Source organism: Ahaetulla prasina, chromosome 8, assembly GCF_028640845.1.
Source record: "Ahaetulla prasina isolate Xishuangbanna chromosome 8, ASM2864084v1, whole genome shotgun sequence".
NCBI lineage: Eukaryota > Metazoa > Chordata > Lepidosauria > Squamata > Colubridae > Ahaetulla > Ahaetulla prasina.
Genome location: NC_080546.1, coordinates 46229328 through 46246822, shown reverse-complemented (window position 1 = coordinate 46246822; position 17495 = coordinate 46229328). Strand labels below are relative to the sequence as shown.

Below are 17495 nucleotides of genomic sequence, written 5' to 3'. Positions count from 1 at the left end.
TTTTATCTTTGGCTGTACACCGCCCTGAGTCCTTCGGGAGAAGGGTGGTATAAAAATTTAAATAAATAAATAAATAAATAAATAAATAAATAAATAAATAAATAAATAAATAAATACTAAAGGTGTACTTAGTTTTTCACAGATGGTTTCTCCAGTTTTGCTTTCTTTTTGTAAAATAAATGACATTATGTAATATGTCATGTGTTGTTCATTTGAGGTTGTATTTATTTATTTTAACTGCTAAGGCCCAGATGATTTTTATATGTCCTCATATCTAAAACCATAGAACTAAAAGAGGGTGTACTTTTTCACATAACTAGTTTATCTGTAATACAGCTTTTTTACTTCAAATAACTCCTTCATTATTAAGATAAGACCAAATAAAAACCATGTGAATTTTATTTTTTAGTAAAATGGCATATACATTATACATTCTATTACATAGAAAACACTGACAATTCAATTGCAATATTAAAAGGACAGGATTCTAGTCTTAAGGTATATTTACAAGATGATGCTTCAGCTCAGATAGCCAAGCTGGTATTTTGAAAGAATCTTAATTACTGTTGGGTAAGGAATCATACAAAAGGGCACATATATATACACAACATTATTTACTAAATCACAGCAAGGTGTCCTTTTTGTAGGCCACCATACTGCTAACTTTGTGTATTGTAGTAGTGAAAGAACGAAGACGGACTTCTTCAGAATTGGTGATGAACTGTGGTCCTGACTCCTCCCACTTTTCTGGAACAGACAGTTCTTTGTCTGTGAATATGAGTAAGTCAAATGCACCTGGAAGAATCACAGATGAATAATTATTTTGCTACATTTACATGAATCTGGAATAAACATTTAAACAAACTAGCCATTCCTTGAGTGCAACATATAAGCTTACAGTAACAAAAGAACCAGTCAATTATGACCTGTTTAGCAAACCATAATTAAAAATCCCAATTTGTGATGTATGACCCCAGTTACATGAATAACGGGAAACCATCAAATTGTAACTTCTGAAGTCTTCCATTGTCCCTTACCCCTGTATGCCACCCAGAATTACTTGATTGTGAGAGATAACTATTTAAACATGACAAATATTGCAACTTTAGTCAGCTTCATATTAGCTCAGATGGTTTCTAGGCATTTGGTCATAGGACTTATCCTATACAGAATTTTTGTGAGAATTGCAATTAGATAGTGCATGTGAAGTATACCAAAACCAAACTTATATCCCCTCATTAAGCAATATTACTTACAGGTAGTTTCTAACAAAGGAAGGAATGTCACTGTAGCTGTTATTTGTCTGATAATAGATTTGATTTCATCCTGTATAGCTTTCTGAGATTTCTGCCTTGGTGCACTAAAATAGCAAATAAAAGTTCTCAGTGTAAAAGAAAGTAAAATATAAATCAAATATTATTTACCATCAATATTACTAGCTGGCAGGCATAACAGACTAACTTCCTAAATGAGTAACATGTCCAAGATGAGACGCTAATACAAGCATTATAATCCGATATTTCTGTACTTTTTCTAAATTATCTGATCTATCCGTAGCAATTATAAGCCTTAAAACTAAATCTAATTACCTAATATTAAACCTAATAACTGCACATTTTGGCTATAACATTACGAATTCAATCTGCTATTTCTCTTCTTCTGAGCACTTTTGATGCTATTATGGAGACAAAGAACAGGTAGTACAACGGATAAGACGTTAATATTTGTGAAATAGCTTTAAAATTCTTACTCTGGCAGTAAAACAGAAACACCAATTAATTAACAAAAATGTTCTTGGTTCTCAATAACATTTTGAGTGGGGATCTTTGTAAGACCTGAATAATGCTAGAAACATCAGAAAACAAAGCCTGTGATGTGAACTGAGCAGGCTATATACTTCAGGGATGGCAAGAACTTTTGAATAAGAAATAATGGGGGGGGGGGGAATCCTACATTTTCCATTGTTTGAAACAAATATACTTACTTCTCATTTTTGGCAGTTTTGTCACATTCAATGTCAAATTGCCATCTTTCAAGAACTTCGCTGGTTTCCTTACTAGAGATCACTACCACTAGCCGTTGAACAAGGCATTCAAAGAGCCATTCTAAGAAGAGCAAGAAGTTAGTCTCCTGAATTCTACAAATGAGAAACTCAAATACATGGGCACCTTATCTATCACACTTGCATCAACATACAAACCATGGCTTATATAACAGATTGTGGCTTAATATGCCAAGTAACAGAGAAAATTCAAAATATACAACAACATTCTTATCTATCCCCTGATGTAGTTGGATCATTCTCCTATATATGTACATAATATTGCTTTGCTTGACTATGTGGGATGAAGGATTTGGATAAAATGGTCTGCCCCAAACATTTAAGATAAACTGGAAGATTTCCTGAGGACAACTGAAAAACATTATACCTGTAACTATAAGGCAGATAAACCTGCTATTTATGTGGTCACACTCTGGAATTCAGAGGCAACTAAATAAGATTCCCTGAGCAGCCTCTTCTTGGTCTCAGACCCTGGGGGCCTACTTGATTCTCAATGAGCTCTCGCAAATAAAAAGACTGATGAGATGCCTAGAGTAATGCAGATGGAAAGTAAAGAGCAAATGCAACCAAAAATGGCAAGGCTTCCCATGTTTAGGTATCAATGATATGCCTGCTCTATGGAGACTGCAGATCATGCTAACTTGTTTATGCTAATTAGAGAGAGCTTTACTGATTAGCCTGTAGGCCATATCAAAGCACAAAGTTCAGACACATATCACCAACAAAATCCTATACAATTTAAAATAAGAGTAGGGTAAAATGTAATAGTTATAGGATAAGATACTATATAACTTGTTTATGAGTAGTTGAACTCTATTGGGCAAAGAAGCGTTACCTTTTTAATTTGTATATTTGTAGTAAAAAAACTGAGAAAATAGTAATACTTCAATGCAAACAAAAATATAATACAGAAAGAAAAGAAGTTGAGAAAGATACATACACACACTCTGTGTGTGTGTGTGTGTGTGTGTGTGTGTGTGCGCGCGCCGTGTACAGAGGACTTCAGGAAAGCCTTGACAGCAGAAGAAATGGGCTGAGAGCCCTGGCTGCAATTGTTCGAAGGTAAGTAGTAGGGCAGCTTTCCTCCCAACCTCACCCTAGCTTAATTTTTACCTCTGCATCCTGGAGTGGGTAGGGTCTTAATTAGGGCTTTGGGGATAGAGCTTACATTGAGTGCACATGTAAAAATCAAACTAGGACTTACTTTTTGAGGTAGTCATATTTTTGGGAAAATAGTGTATGTGTACATGTGTGTGTGTATATGTATAGTACATATACACACACATACATTCTAAATGTATATACAGTATATATGCTGTGTTTGTGTGTATATGTATACATATATATGTATGTATACATATATACAGAGAGAGAGAGAGGGAGGGGGAGGGGGAGGGGGAAAGAATGGATGGATGGATGCAGTTACACTGGCAATGAGAGCACAATTGGAATAACTGAACAGGTTAAAGCAGATTATGAAAAATGTCATTACTAAGGGTTGACAATCGCTTGATGGCACATAATTTAATGAAGTAAAACGTGAGCAGATAAACTGATAGCAAAATTTGAGTAAATACAAAAGTGCTGCAAAGCAAAGGCAGATTTAGTATTGAATAGATACACTACCATTTAACATCACAATGGCATTCTATGGAAAATGCTGTAGATAATCAATTTTAATGACTAATTTTTTAAAAAATCAGCACCTAAATGTACTTAATTACTTGTGCTTCCTCATTCCTTTTGTATTATGCCTATTAGATTACAACATTGCAAAGCATCTACATAATTTGATCCTTGATTTAAAAAAAGTATACCTTTCAGTTGTCCTACAACATTGTTCAGGTAGTTTTTAAGTTCAGAGTCTGCAGTAACAAGCATGGTAAGCCCATATTTTTGAACACGTGTAAATGTTTCAGCAGGATATATTCCACGTTGATACAAGATACTGTTGATACCATAGGCTGAAAGAAGAAAATATATAGTTCTGTACCCGATTATCTAAAAAGCAGTATCATAATAGCAATAGCACTTAGACTTATATACCGCTTCACAGTGCTTTACAGCCTTCTCTAAGCAGTTTACAGAATCAGCATTTTGCCCCCAAACAACCTGAGTCCTCATTTTACCGACCTCGGAAGGATGGAAGGCTAAGTCAATCATGAGCTTGTCAGGATCAAACTGGCAGTGGACAGGTTAGCCTGCAATACTGCATTCTAACCACTGTGCCACCATGGCTCTTTATACCAATTAATATTATGAAACTCAAAGATATACAATTGGTACAGGCTGAAAAAGCTAATTATCGTGGCATTTGAGACCTTATGTTTACTACTCATGGCCACTGTATTATGTTGTTTTAATATTTATTTTGTCTGTTATCTAAGCTTTCTGCAAACTGGCAACTAAATAATACTGTTTATTATCTATGGCATAGGGGCTGGATATCTGAGAGATCACTTATCTCAAAAATTGTCTCTGCTGTCCAGTATGATCCAGAAGAGTGGATGTTCTCTAGATCCTTAACATTAAATGTTGCCATCTGTAGGACTGAGAAATTATACCTTCTGTTGCAGCCTTTATCTTATGGAATAACATCCCTCAAAGATAAGAATGTTTCTGGAATTCCAGGTGGCTTCATGTCTAAAATGGGACTAGAACTCATAGTTTCCTGCTTTCTAAACTAGTGCCTTAACCACTGTACCAGATATATGATTGCTTTGCATATACAGGTAGTCCTTGACTTACTACAGTTCATTTAGTGACTATTACAACACTGAAAAAATGACTTATGAATGGTTTTCAAATTAACAACCATTTCCGTGTTCCTGTAGTCACAGGATCAAAATTCCAATGCTTGGCAACTGATTCATATTTCTGATGGTTCCAGCATCCCAAGGTCCTGTGATCACCTTTTCTGACAAGCAAGGTCAATGGGGAAGCCAGATTCACTTGTGTTGTTAAATTACCAACTGCAGTGATTCACTTAACAAATGTAGCAAGAAGTGTCATAAAATGTGGCAAAACTCACTTCACTGTCTCACTTAGCAACAGAAATTTTGGACTCAACTGTGGTCATAAATCAAGGATTACCTTGTATTAAGGTATACTACCGGTACATAAAATTTCAGATTCTGTATATTGCACCAAATCCTAGGACTTTCTTTCTCATCATATCCAACAATCTATTACTGTATTTGGAAGCAACCTTAAAGCCGTGCCTTAGAACAGGGGTCTCCAACCTTGGCAACTTTAAGCCTGGTGGACTTTAACTCCCAGCAAAGCTGGCTGGGAAATTTGGGGAGTTGAAATCCTCCAGATTTAAAGTTGTCAAGGTTGGAGACCCCCGCCTTAGAACTCAAACACAGCCAAGATGCAGACCCAGAATTGAGTCCAACAAATCTCCATTAGATCTACTTTTCACATTCATTTTAACTGAAGCATTTCTTCCCTACTGAAGCTGAAGTTACTGTCCCTACAATCGTCTCCCATGTTTGAGAATAAACTTATACATTGATTAGACAATTAACTTCCTTCAAACTGCTTTAGGTCCTCTCGAGGCACATTTTCTTTCTTTCTTTTTTTTTGCACTGTGCTGCAAATTTAAGTTCTTAGCATTTTGTACTTATTGCCAAGCCGGCCGCGGTTACTACAAGGATACGAGAAGAAAAAGAACGGACCGAGTGCAGCACTCTCGCCATGAGCCCCCACTTCATTGCCCACCAAAAACGCAACTCGGAGTCCTTCCCCACCCACCCGAGTCTCGCCCGAGCCCATCTATGCGGGTGCAAATTCCACCGGGCACAAAAGGAGTTGTGGTCGAGCACCGTCCCTGAGAATAAGCCTCATAAAGCAGAAATAGAGCCGGAAGGATGTGGGTCCCCGTCTTTCGACCGAGCTGACTCGCATGCTTAAACCAGCATTATCTCCGGTTACTCACAGAAAAACTCCGCCACAGTCTCGGCGCTGCCCCGCAAGGTGATGCCCTGCTCCCGGCTTTGCTGTTTCGCCATCGGCGTCCGAAACAGTGAGACAGAACTGGGCTGAAACTGAAGCGAAAAAAAACCTCAAGCCCTTTTTTACGCTACAGGCCCAGATGGGAAACGAGAGACGTCCCGCCGCCTGTTTGAAATGTAGCTCCGCCTCCCTCACTTCTCGCGGGAGTACAAGGCGATTCAAGCTACTGCGACCGAACAGCCCGTGGCCTCTGCGCTCCTTTTTGACGTATCAAGCAAGGAAGTTTCCACTCCTGGTTTCTTTTATAGGAGGTAATGCGCAAGCGCGAACATTTGGCGGGCAGAATGGATTACGTTCAGCTATGTTATCTTTTTTTGGGGAGGAGGGGTTTTGTTTGTTCGTATTGTGTTTTGTCTGATGTTAACTTTCTCTTGTTAATTAGTGATTTGAGAGATTGAGAAAAGGATCTGCGTCTTTGCCAAGTGGTGTTTTTGCTTAATCATTGAATTATCACAGGACTTACTAGAAGTCCCCCAGTTAATAGTTTTAAATAATATTTACAAATTAGTTTAGGTTTGCTTTTCAATGTAGTTTATAGTGACCAGATTTTAACATTGGTAAAGTGGGACACCATTGACCAGGGGGGTGGGGGGTGGGGGTGGGTGGGTGTCACCATTGACGGGGGTGCGGGGTGGGGGTTCTAAATTTTTTAGTACCGGTTCTGTGGGCGTGGCTTATTTTGGGGTGTGGCTTGGTGGTCATGTGACTGGGTGGGCGTGGCTAGCTGCTCATGGGACGGGGTGGCCCTGGCTATGGGCATAGAAACTACTCAGAGGGCTAAAAAAAGTCATTTCTGGACTTCCGGTTTGGCACCGTAGGTGATGGCGGTGATCTTTACGATCACCAACCTCTGGATTATGTGGAATCGCTAGGACAGCTTAAATCTTAAGTCCAGCGGTTCGGAAAACCCCTTCTTCGGGAGAAGGAGAAGGTGGTGAGCTGAGGGCAGAGGTTGAATTTCCCTAAAGCCCCTGAGAAAAAAGGGGTTTGAAGGGTTAAGTTCCCTCCAGTAACCCGAAGTGCTCCAGATCCGAGGATTCTTCTGCTTTGGCGGAACCAATCACCACGACCAAACGCCGAGATTTATTTTGGACAATAAAGGATTATACCGGACAGAACGAAAGTGGGAGAACTTTATGCAAGTAGCCAAGCCGATTCCCCGATACTTTGTAACAAGCTTGAAAACAGTAAAAAAATGGAGGCGAATTGTTAACAAGTTAACGAGTGGAAAGCGAAAGTGATACTTTCAGCGTTCCGTCTGCAGTTGGTAATTTGCATGTTACTTGCTGCTTTTACTCTTTAACTCTTTGCTGCCTGCTGATAGAATCTAGGGGAGATTTTTAAATACTGCTTTAAAAGACTGTGTTTTTTAGAGGTTAAGAAGATTTAAAGTGAATATTAAGTTGGAAATAAATAAATATATAATTTTATAGAAGATGGCAGCCAAACAATTAAAGTCTACTGTAACAAAGAGCTCTGGAACTTTATCAGCTGGTGCCTCTCCAGCTCATACAGCAGAGACTAGAACATTGAATTTAGAGGCGTTACAAGAGAACTTAAAAGGCTTTATAGAAGAAAAATTTAAAGTAATAACTGATGAGATGTCTGAAATGAAAGAGCAGATATCAGAAATTCAAGTGGGAAATAAAGAAGTTAAAGAAGGATTTGTAATGGCAGTACGAAGTTTGGCAACGAATGTGATTTTATTGGAGGAGGAGGTTGAAGAAATTAAGCAACATAATTTAAAATTAGAAAATAAAATGGATGAATTTCAAAGTAAAATGGAAAAAACAGAGGATGAAATAGTTTTGATACAATATAGAAATATGGAATTTGCTCTTAGAATTCGAGGTTTGAAAGAAAATAAGGAAGAGAATTTAAGGGAAATTTTTTCTGAAGTATTTGCTGAGATATTAGCAGCTCGTCCAGCAGATGTGGCTTATCAAATTGATAAAATATATCGTGTGAATTCTTGGATAGCAAGGCAAAAAAGTTGCCAAGGGATGTTGTTATTTATTTTACAAACAGAACAGTGAGAAATCAGATTTTGCAAGCTTCATATAAGGGGAGAAGATTCAGATTGCTGGTCAAGATATTTTGATATTAAAGGAAATTCCACCAAAATGTTAAGGGCTAGGAAGGAATTTGCCTTCCTGGTGAATGAACTTAAAAACATCAGATTGAATATAGATGGGATATTCCAACTGGTATAATAGTATATTATGCAGGAAAGTATATCGTTTCAATACGGTTGGAAAAGCAAGAGAATTTTATGTTGAGGTATTAAAGTTGGAAGTCTTCCCCATTGGAAGCTAGAGGAAGAGAGGCTGAAGTGAAGGAAAGAGAAGTGAAGCAGGTACAAGAACAGATTGTGATGGAAGAAGATTTATTACAAGTGTTGGAAATACCTACGACGGGTTTAGATTCAAAAGAACAAAGGTTGACAAGAGCTGCTGCTAAACGCAAGGAACAAGAGATGAAGGCACAACAACAACTGGCAACTACTACAACGGAAACAGTGGGAGGAGCAAGGCCTAAAGTAAAATGTGATCTGCGGCTGGTGTTCCAAAAGTTTCCTATCTTGGAATGTTAATGGCCTGAACTCACCGTAGAAGAGAAGGAAAGTATTTCATTATTTGAAACAATTTAAAAATGACATTACCTGTTTACAAGAAACACATATTAGATCTTGCTAAATGTTGGAGATGCGATTGTGAAGATGCTACTTATTACCATATATGGTGGACTTGTAAAAAAGTTAAAGCATTTTGGATTAAAGTATGGTGGATCATGCAGAATATTTTGAAAAGAAGATTAAGTTTACTCCAGTTCTTTCTACTAGGAATAATTATGGACTATACAGCTATAGAGACTAAATTGATTTTGAACTTAATAACAGTCGCAAGACTTTTGATTGCTCAGTATTGGAAGAAGAAGAATTACCTACAATCGAAGAATGGACACTCAAAGTATCAAATCTGGCAGAGATGACAAAATCTCCGCTTACTTGAAAGACTATACACTAGAAAAATATATTCTAGAATGGAAAATGTGGATTGATTATATTTAAAATAAGTATCAGATAAAAAAATATTGAATAGCATATGAGTAAATTTAGGAAATATTTTGTATTAGATATATTTTTGAAGGAGAGGGGAATTGAGAGTGTGACTAAGTGTGGTGTGACTAGAGATTATAATTTAGGAATTATTTTGGATTATGATTGTTAGTTTTGATACCCTGCATTTTGTTCTGGGAAGTCGGGATGGGGGTGGGGGTAAGGGGAGGGAATTGGGGGTTTGGTAGAGATGGAGTGATGGTTAATGTACAGGGATTATTGAAGAAATATAATTAATGTAGGATCGGGTCTGCATAGTTACCATTTTAGAACGGTGAGGAGGGAGAAAAGAGAGTAGGAGGTAGGAAAGAGGAGAAGAGGAAGGAAGAGGGATAGTAGAGGGAGAAGGAAGGTGTAGGGTGGAGGGAGGAGCGGATGTAGATAAGAGAAGGAGAGGAAGGTTTGGAAAGTAAAAGAAGGTAGAAGAGGGAAGAGTGTTAAAAAGGGGGGTGGTGACTGGGCAAGCCCGACTAATTGTATATAACTGTACATTGGATGAATTATTTGATATGATTGTAAAAATAAAACTTTTTATGAAAAAAAAAAGTCATTTCTAACCGGTCCTCGCACTTATGACCATCCTCACATTTATGCCCATTGCAGCATTTTTAACAACCATGTCACTTATTTCACAACTGCTTCTCTTCACCATGGTTACAAGATAGGGTGCAAAATGTAAAATGTGAGGACAGTTGTAGGTGTGAGGACCAGTCAAAAGTGTGAGGACTGGTCAAAAATAACTTTTTCAGTCCTCCGAGTAGTCCCTACGCACAAAATGCTGCAACAGGGATAAACCTCTGGGTAGTCCCTATGCACTGGACTGAAAAAAGTGATTTCTGACAGGTTCTCGTACTTTTGATCGGTCCTCACACTTATGACCGGTCATCATTTATCCCTATTGCAGCATTTTTAATAACCATGTCACTCATGTCACAACTGCGGTGCTTCATGTGACCAGGTGGGCATGTCCAGGTGGTCATGTGACATAGCTTCTTTGCCCTAATGACTGTTTGCTGCAATGTTCTTGTGTGAAAAAACAGTCATAAGTCACTTTTTCAGTGCCATGCTTGTTAAACCAATTACCAGAACAAATCCATTCTCCCTCCCTCTTTCTCTCCATCTCTTTCTCCACCTTTCTCTCTTTCTCTCCTTAATCTCTTTCTCCCTCCTTCTCTTTCTCTCAATCTTTCTCTCCTTAATCTCTCTTTCTCCCTCCTTCTCTTTCTCCCCCCTTTCTCGTCTTCATCTTTCTCCTTCTATCCTTCATCTCTCTGTCTCTCCTTCTTTTTTCTCTCCATCTTTCTCTCCTTCATCTCTCTTTCTCCCTCCCTCTCTTTCTCTCCAACTTTCTCTCCCCCTTTCTCGTCTTCATCTTTCTCCTTCTATTCTTCATCTCTCTTTCTCTCCTTCATCTTTCTCTCCATCTTTCTCTCCTTCATCTCTGCCTCCCTCCCTCTCTTTCTCTCCATCTTTCTCTCCCCCTTTCTCTCCTTCATCTTTCTCCCCCTTCTATCCTTCATCTCTCTTTCTCTCCTTCATCATTTTCTGCCCCCCTCTTTCTCTCCATCACTCTTTCTCCAGATGGGGTAGGGTAGGCTGGTGCTGCGTGGGTGGGAGGCGGCCGCAGGACAGTCCTGCTGGGTGGACAGCAGACCAAGGCGATTGACACACGCTTCACAGCCCAGTCCAGGCCAGGCGCGGAGACCTTCCTCCTCCTGCGGGAACCGAGCGACACCCCCGGGCCTTCCCACACACCCACCTTGCTATGAGGGCTCGGCTGCTCTCCGCCGTCGGGACAGGCTTGGCTTGAGGGAACTTTGTCCGCCAGGAGAGTCGAACGGGGCCTGGGCGGAGCAGGAACACGCCTCCGTCTCCCTAGCAACACCCAATTGCCAGCGTGCCCCGTCTGCGCAACCAATGGCAAAGCTCTCTTTTTGAAAGGCGGCCAGAGGGAGCCAATAGCAGTGCAGCACGGGAAGCCGTGGCTGGGAATCCTGGGAGTTGAAGTCCACGTGTCTTGAAAGTTGTTGCCTCCGCAGGAAAAAGCGGGACTTTTTAAAAACGCAGCGGGACGCGGGACAAATTTGCCAAAAGCGGGACTGTCCCGCCAAAAGCGGGACGTCTGGTCAGCTTAATGTAGTTAGCACTTCAAATGCTTATTTTTCCATAATTTTCTGCTTTTTTTTAAAGAAACTCCTTTTTGAAATAACTCTTGATTTATTTGGGATCTTTATTTTAGGATGTTCGTCATGAAGGTAGGGTTTTATTTCTAGTGGACATTTCTAAAGTCTAACATAAGAAAAGTGGAAATTTATTCCATTCAGATTTTGTTACAGAGAATGGGAATGCCTTCATTAGTAATGTTGATGAGTCTCCAGAGTTTTAGGTAGGTGCCATTCTCACCTCTATTTTGAAAGGACAGGAATTAGAAATGTAGTACTTTATTTTCTTCCACAAAGCACTCTTCCGAACTACAATACTAGCAAAAAGTTAAAGTATTTAGGACTGATACTGACTTGAAATAATTAAGCAGATATAATAAATCATCTAATACTTTGTTTCTCAAATTTAACTTGTTAGCTACCATACCAATATGTAATCTGATTAAGAAACGTTGGATTCCCTTGGTTATAAACACACTTATAGTTATGTGTTCTTATCTCTTCAGTATATTTAAAGTTTCAATGAATGTTTATTGTCATATTTTTTTAATCTCTTCAATATCTGAAAAGGGTGAATCAGTGAAATTCTATAGTTTGGAGAGACTCAGCGTAATAAGATATAGTGACTACTATAATCTGGGTATTGTAGTTCTAATAAATCTGGAAAGAACTTGGGGAAGGACAATAAAGAGTTGTTAACTATAACAACTACTTCCTATTATAATAAATAAATTTAGATTTTTGTTTCCTTCACAAAGTCCAGACATATACCTTCAGAATACAAAAAAATATTGTTTAGCAAGAGATTTGCAAGAGTGTGGTAGCACATGAATTATCACAAGATGGCAGTACTAACCTAGAAAATGTTTCTGAGATTTCACTTCTTTATGGAAAACTTTAGAATAGAATAGAATAGAATAGAACAGAATTTTTATTGGCCAAGTATGATTGGACACACAAGGAATTTGTCTTGGTGCATATGCTTTCAGTGTACATAAAAGAAAAGTGTACATAAAAGAAAAGATACGTGATCAAAGATATTTGATCAAAAGTTAAGGGAAAACTCTTGAATTTAAGGTTTTAAAATAGACCACAAAGGTATAAACTTCCTCAAATGTTGATACAAGCTGCAAAGTAAACATTTTCAAGGAAAAGGTGTCACGTTATTTTCTTGGAAATAAAATAGTTTGTCCATTTGACTTTATTCCTGAAATAAGTCTATGGTAGCAGTGTTGTTAGTTGCAAAGACTGCAATCTGAAACTTGATTTCAACAGCATCATATTTTATATCCAGTTTTTTTTCTTGTAAGCCTAATCCTTTATTTTAAGTGCATTGATAAAAAATTAAGATCTTGCTTGGTTTTTAAGTGGAAAAAATCCAGAAACTATTGAAATATCTGGATACAAAGGGTTTTGAATGTTTCTCTGATCTTTACATTTCATAATATTGAAAGGGTTGTAGATACAACTGTTCATCTGTTAATTTATGATATGCTGAAAACAACAAAAAAGCATAAATGTATGAATTTCCAAGCCACTCTCATTATCTGATAGTGGCCTGATTTTCATTTGATATATCAGTTCTGAATTTGCATCTTTGATAACCAAGCTACAGTGAGTATGGGAAAGAACTCTTAATAGGTGCTTTTGCAAATGATGGACAGTACTGCTTAATGCCATTCAATAGTAGCAAATGCTCAAGGCATCTAAGGAAAATGTAAGAACCAAAACATTTCGTTTCAAAGACTACAAGCTTTAGTGACTTGTTTTATATTTATTTTCATTTAATTATATTCCTTTTCTCTGAAATAGGTTGTTTTCTTTTAATAATGTTTTAATTGTTTGCATCCCAAAGTCATTTTGGAGGTTGGTGGCCTTAAAATTTAAGTAAGTAAATTCTTAATACTTTACTTTATTCCAACATTTATTTCAACTTCCTATGTAGGTCCACACCTTGAATACCTATGACTATTTTATGTATCACTTTTTCCATCACTCCTGTTGTTTGTCTTTTCTCATGCAGGCCTAGAGAGCTAGATTTGGCAATTTCATTACTGATCCCCTCACAGAAACTTCATTTAGAAGTTTTGACATTCATATCATATGTTTGTAGTCTTTGAAGAGTGCATCTCACATATTTCTTGAAAATAAAACTACAAAGATATCCATTCAAGAGTGCAACATCTTAAAGTTCTCTGTTCTATCATACAGTCTAGAAAGCTGAAATTGCGTTAATCACTATAAATAGAATTTTGACATGCTTTTTAAATAAGACTATATCTTGAATATAAAAAAAGAGAACATCTGTCTAATGGTCCAATTTGATTCACGATACACCATGTCATCTGCATCCTTGTAAACATTACTTTGCACAAGTATAAGAAATTCTTGCAATTGTGATCTAGTGTAAGTAATAATCAATTCTGACTTACAAAACCAAAGCAGAACACTTCTGTTACAAGTAATTACAAGTAAATGGGTTGTAATTCCATTACAATCTTTAACCTTGTTAAAGATGAGAAGTTTTGCTGTGAAATATTACACGAACCCAATGCTCCCTGAACTCACCCAGAAGATTTGGCACCCACATTAATTGTGATTAGCAATGTTTTGTGTATTTTCCTGTATGAAATTTAAGGACAAATAGTCAAATTAACTAGAAGAATTTTCAAAGTTTAGAGAAACACACCTTAAAGGTAAAGGTAAAGGTTCCCCTTGCACATATGTGATAGTCGTTCCTGACTCTAGGGGGCGGTGTTCATCTCTGTTTCTAAGCCGAAGAGCCAGCACTGTCTGATGACAATTCTGTGGCTATGTAGCCAGCATGATTAAATGCTGAAGGTGCACGGAACACTGTTATCTTCCCACCAAGGTGGTCCCTATTTTGCTACTTGCATTTTTACATGCTTTCAAACTGCTAGGTTGACAGAAGATGGGGCAAGTAACGGGAGCTCACTCGGTTATGCGACGTTAGGGATTTGAATCGCCAACCTTTCTGATCAACAAGTTCAGCATGTTAACCACTGAGCCACCGCGTCCCCCATCTTAAATTAGACTCGCTTTAAAAAAATAGAAAAATAAAGTATGTTAAATATACAAAAAGTAAATACAATTCTTTGTCATTTTCCCTTTCAAAATCCCTTCAATTCTTTTTTTTAATGAAGATTTTTAGCATATGAGTATTATAATAAAGGAAACTTTTATTTCCAGCAGTCTAAAACTTAACATTCAAGAACAGCTTTGTATGAAAATTGATGACATATGTATGCTATATAAAATGAATGAACATTTCTAAAACTAAGTTCAACTAAAGGCATAACTCCTTTTGCAGGAGCAAAAAGTAGGATATTCAAGTTTTTAAAATTCTTTTCACACTGGGAATAGGTATCTGCATTAAAATAAACATGCCTGACTTATATCTGCATTGAATTAACACCTTTTTGCAGTGACAATGTTATGGTGAAATATTCTTTGTTCTCAAGAAATTGAAATACATCTATTCTGTGGGCATTTATTTGCACATCCCAAAGTGTTGATACCATTTTCATTAGCGGGAATGCTGATCTTGTTAACAGCTAATTAAAGACCACATTTACAGCATTTAAAACAGTGCTTTATTGTTGCATTTAAGGAAAACTGCATACATTTAAATTTAATTCTTTAATTCACTTTAGGCAAATCTTAAAATTTGCAGGTTAAACTCAAAGCATTCTATATTGCATATTACCAAATAATGTGGGTAAACAATGAAGGAATATAATGTCTCTCTTAATTGAAGTTACAGCTAGTAAGAATGCACCTGGATTGTCTTAAGATTTTTAAAGTAATTATTTACATCTATAGGAATGTATAGGACATTGATTTTAAATAACTTGTCAGAGTCATTCAAGTTGCAGCCATTGCAAAGTTGACAGTCATTGGTGGTATGTGTCTGGTCCTTAATTTATATATCTTAGTCCAAACTCAACAGCTCCTTCTTTGTGTCTCTATTATATTTTACATTTCTTGTACTAAGTCTTCATTGGCAATGGCATGTTTAATTTAGCCACATTTCTGTGCTGAGAATCACCCACCACCAGAGTGAGTGACAACAGATGTTTGACAACAAGGAAACAATCTGACCCTCATATTCATCTTCAGATTACTAACTTTTAATAGAACAAGATACATCAATGTATTCTGCTGCATGCATGGAAACAAAGTATAGTTCAGACATGGCGATTATGAAATACTGGCCTACTCCTCAGTGAACAAATTGAGTATGGACATTAAAAACCTCCAGAAAATGAAGTACTGGTAATCTAGTAATTTTGCTAGTATGTAAAGTTTATTAGGAAATAGAGTGGTCACACACAAACAGTGTCTACACCACAATGTCAAACTCGATTGCATCATGTGACGTATTGTGACGTGAGCTTTTTTGCATTTGTGGAGCTGGGGTGGGTGTGGCTTGCGCATGATGCACATCCGGCCCATGGGGTGGCAGTTTAACAGACCTGCCCTACACTCTCTCACCAACCCAAATGCAACAGCCAGAATTCAAACTGGTTACAGCAGTCAAATGGTCAGCAAGATAACATTTCTATAGATCATAGGAATTCCACCTCGTCAAGCTACAATTTCTTCCACCATAAAGTAGGTTAGCAAGCAGGTTGCAATCTCCCTTGCAGGTTATTATCAAAATATTAATTTCCATGGATTTTATGTATCAATTATTTTTCATCTATGGAAATCAATATTTCCAAATGATAAGCTATTGGAACCCTTAATGGCATGCTCAAAACTGAGAGGATCATAGAAGTTAGTTCACCATAACTTGTAGCTAACGTGTGGTTTCTTATTCTTGAATATAAATACAAAAGTATTCTATAACTGAAATGTAAAGATTACATTCCTAATTTGTAATGTGCTACAGACAGAAATTGCTTATTTTTGTTCACTTTTAGGCCTTTTAAAATCAATCTGAGATCAGCACTACTTATTGGCACTTTATCCTGTTAAGAATAGAATAGAATAGAATTTTATTGGCCAAGTGTGATTGGACACACAAGGAATTTGTCTTGGTGCATATGCTCTCAGTGTACATAAAAGAAAAGATACGTTCATCAAGGTACAACATTTACAACACAATTGATGATCAATATATCAATATAAATCATAAGGATTGCCAGCAACAAGTTATAGTCATACAGTCATAAGTGGAAAGAGATTGGTGATGGGAACTATGAAACGATTAATAGTAGTGCAGATTCAGTAAATAGTCTGACAGTGTTGAGGGAATTATTTGTTTAGCAGAGTGATGGCCTTCGGGAAAAAACTGTTCTTGTGTCTAGTTGTTCTGGTGTGCAGTGCTCTATAGCGTCGTTTTGAGGGTAGGAGTTGAAACAGTTTATGTCCAGGATGCGAGGGATCTGCAAATATTTTCACGGCTCTCTTCTTGATTCGTGCAGTATACAGGTCCTCAATGGAAGGCAAGTTGGTAGCAATTATTTTTTCTGCAGTTCTAATTATCCTCTGAAGTCTGTGTTTTTCTTGTTGGGTTGCAGAACCGAACCAGACAGTTATAGAGGTGCAAATGACAGACTCAATAATTCCTCTGTAGAACTGGATCAGCAGCTCCTTGGGCAGTTTGAGCTTACTGAGTTGGCGCAGAAAGAACATTCTTTGTTGTCCTTTTTTAATGATGTTTTTGATGTTAGCTGTCCATTTGAGATCTTGCGATATGATAGAACCCAGAAATTTGAAGGTTTCTATTGTTGATACTGTGTTGTCAAGTATTGTGAGAGGTGGAAGTATGGAAGGGTTTTTCCTAAAATCTACCACCATTTCTACCGTTTTGAGTGTGTTCAGTTCCAGATTGTTTTGGTTGCACCACAAGGCCAGTCGTTCAACCTCTCGTCTATATGCGGATTCGTCATTGTCTCGAATGAGACCAATCACTGTTGTGTCATCTGCGAACTTTAGTAGCTTAACAAATGGATCATTGGAGATGCAGTCATTGGTATACAGAGAGAAGAGAAGTGGGGAGAGCACACAGCCTTGGGGGGCCCCTGTGCTAATTGTACAGGTATTTGATGTGATCTTGCTTAGCTTCACCTGCTGCTTCCTGTTTGTTAGGAAGCTTGTGATCCACTTA

At 37.6% G+C, this 17495-nt stretch overlaps 2 protein-coding genes across 5 annotated transcripts in view; one reads left to right on the top strand and one right to left on the bottom strand.

Moving 5' to 3' along the window:
- Window positions 1–256: 256 nt before the first annotated feature.
- MAD2L1 (mitotic arrest deficient 2 like 1) lies at window positions 257–6204 on the bottom strand. Its single transcript, XM_058193185.1, has 5 exons — window positions 6003–6204; window positions 3880–4026; window positions 1985–2105; window positions 1257–1360; window positions 257–795 (listed from the first exon to the last, which is right to left on the bottom strand). The coding sequence occupies exons 1-5, from the start codon at window positions 6073–6075 to the stop codon at window positions 623–625; spliced, it is 618 nt and encodes a 205-aa protein (XP_058049168.1). The 5' UTR covers window positions 6076–6204; the 3' UTR covers window positions 257–622.
- Window positions 6195–17495, top strand: part of REC114 (REC114 meiotic recombination protein) — a 30082-nt gene continuing 18781 nt past the window's right edge. For 2 of the 4 annotated variants that reach the window (XM_058193184.1, XM_058193178.1), the window contains exon 1: window positions 6352–6547. The gene's annotated coding sequence lies outside the window, so the exon portion shown is untranslated. Of the gene's footprint in view, window positions 6331–6351; window positions 6548–9421; window positions 13247–17495 lie in introns of those variants that run through there. The other 2 variants (XM_058193181.1, XM_058193183.1) reach the window with 2 other exon arrangements.

Excerpts from the sequence above, each read along its gene's own strand:
- MAD2L1 (XM_058193185.1), bottom strand. The coding sequence starts at position 6,075 with ATGGCGAAACAGCAAAGCCGGGAGCAGGGCATCACCTTGCGGGGCAGC. Across the intron at positions 4,027-6,002 it reads GACTGTGGCGGAGTTTTTCT|CCTATGGTATCAACAGTATC; the intron begins GTGAGTAACCGG and ends TTCTTCTTTCAG. Across the intron at positions 1,361-1,984 it reads AAAACTGCCAAAAATGAGAA|TGCACCAAGGCAGAAATCTC; the intron begins GTAAGTATATTT and ends TTGCTATTTTAG.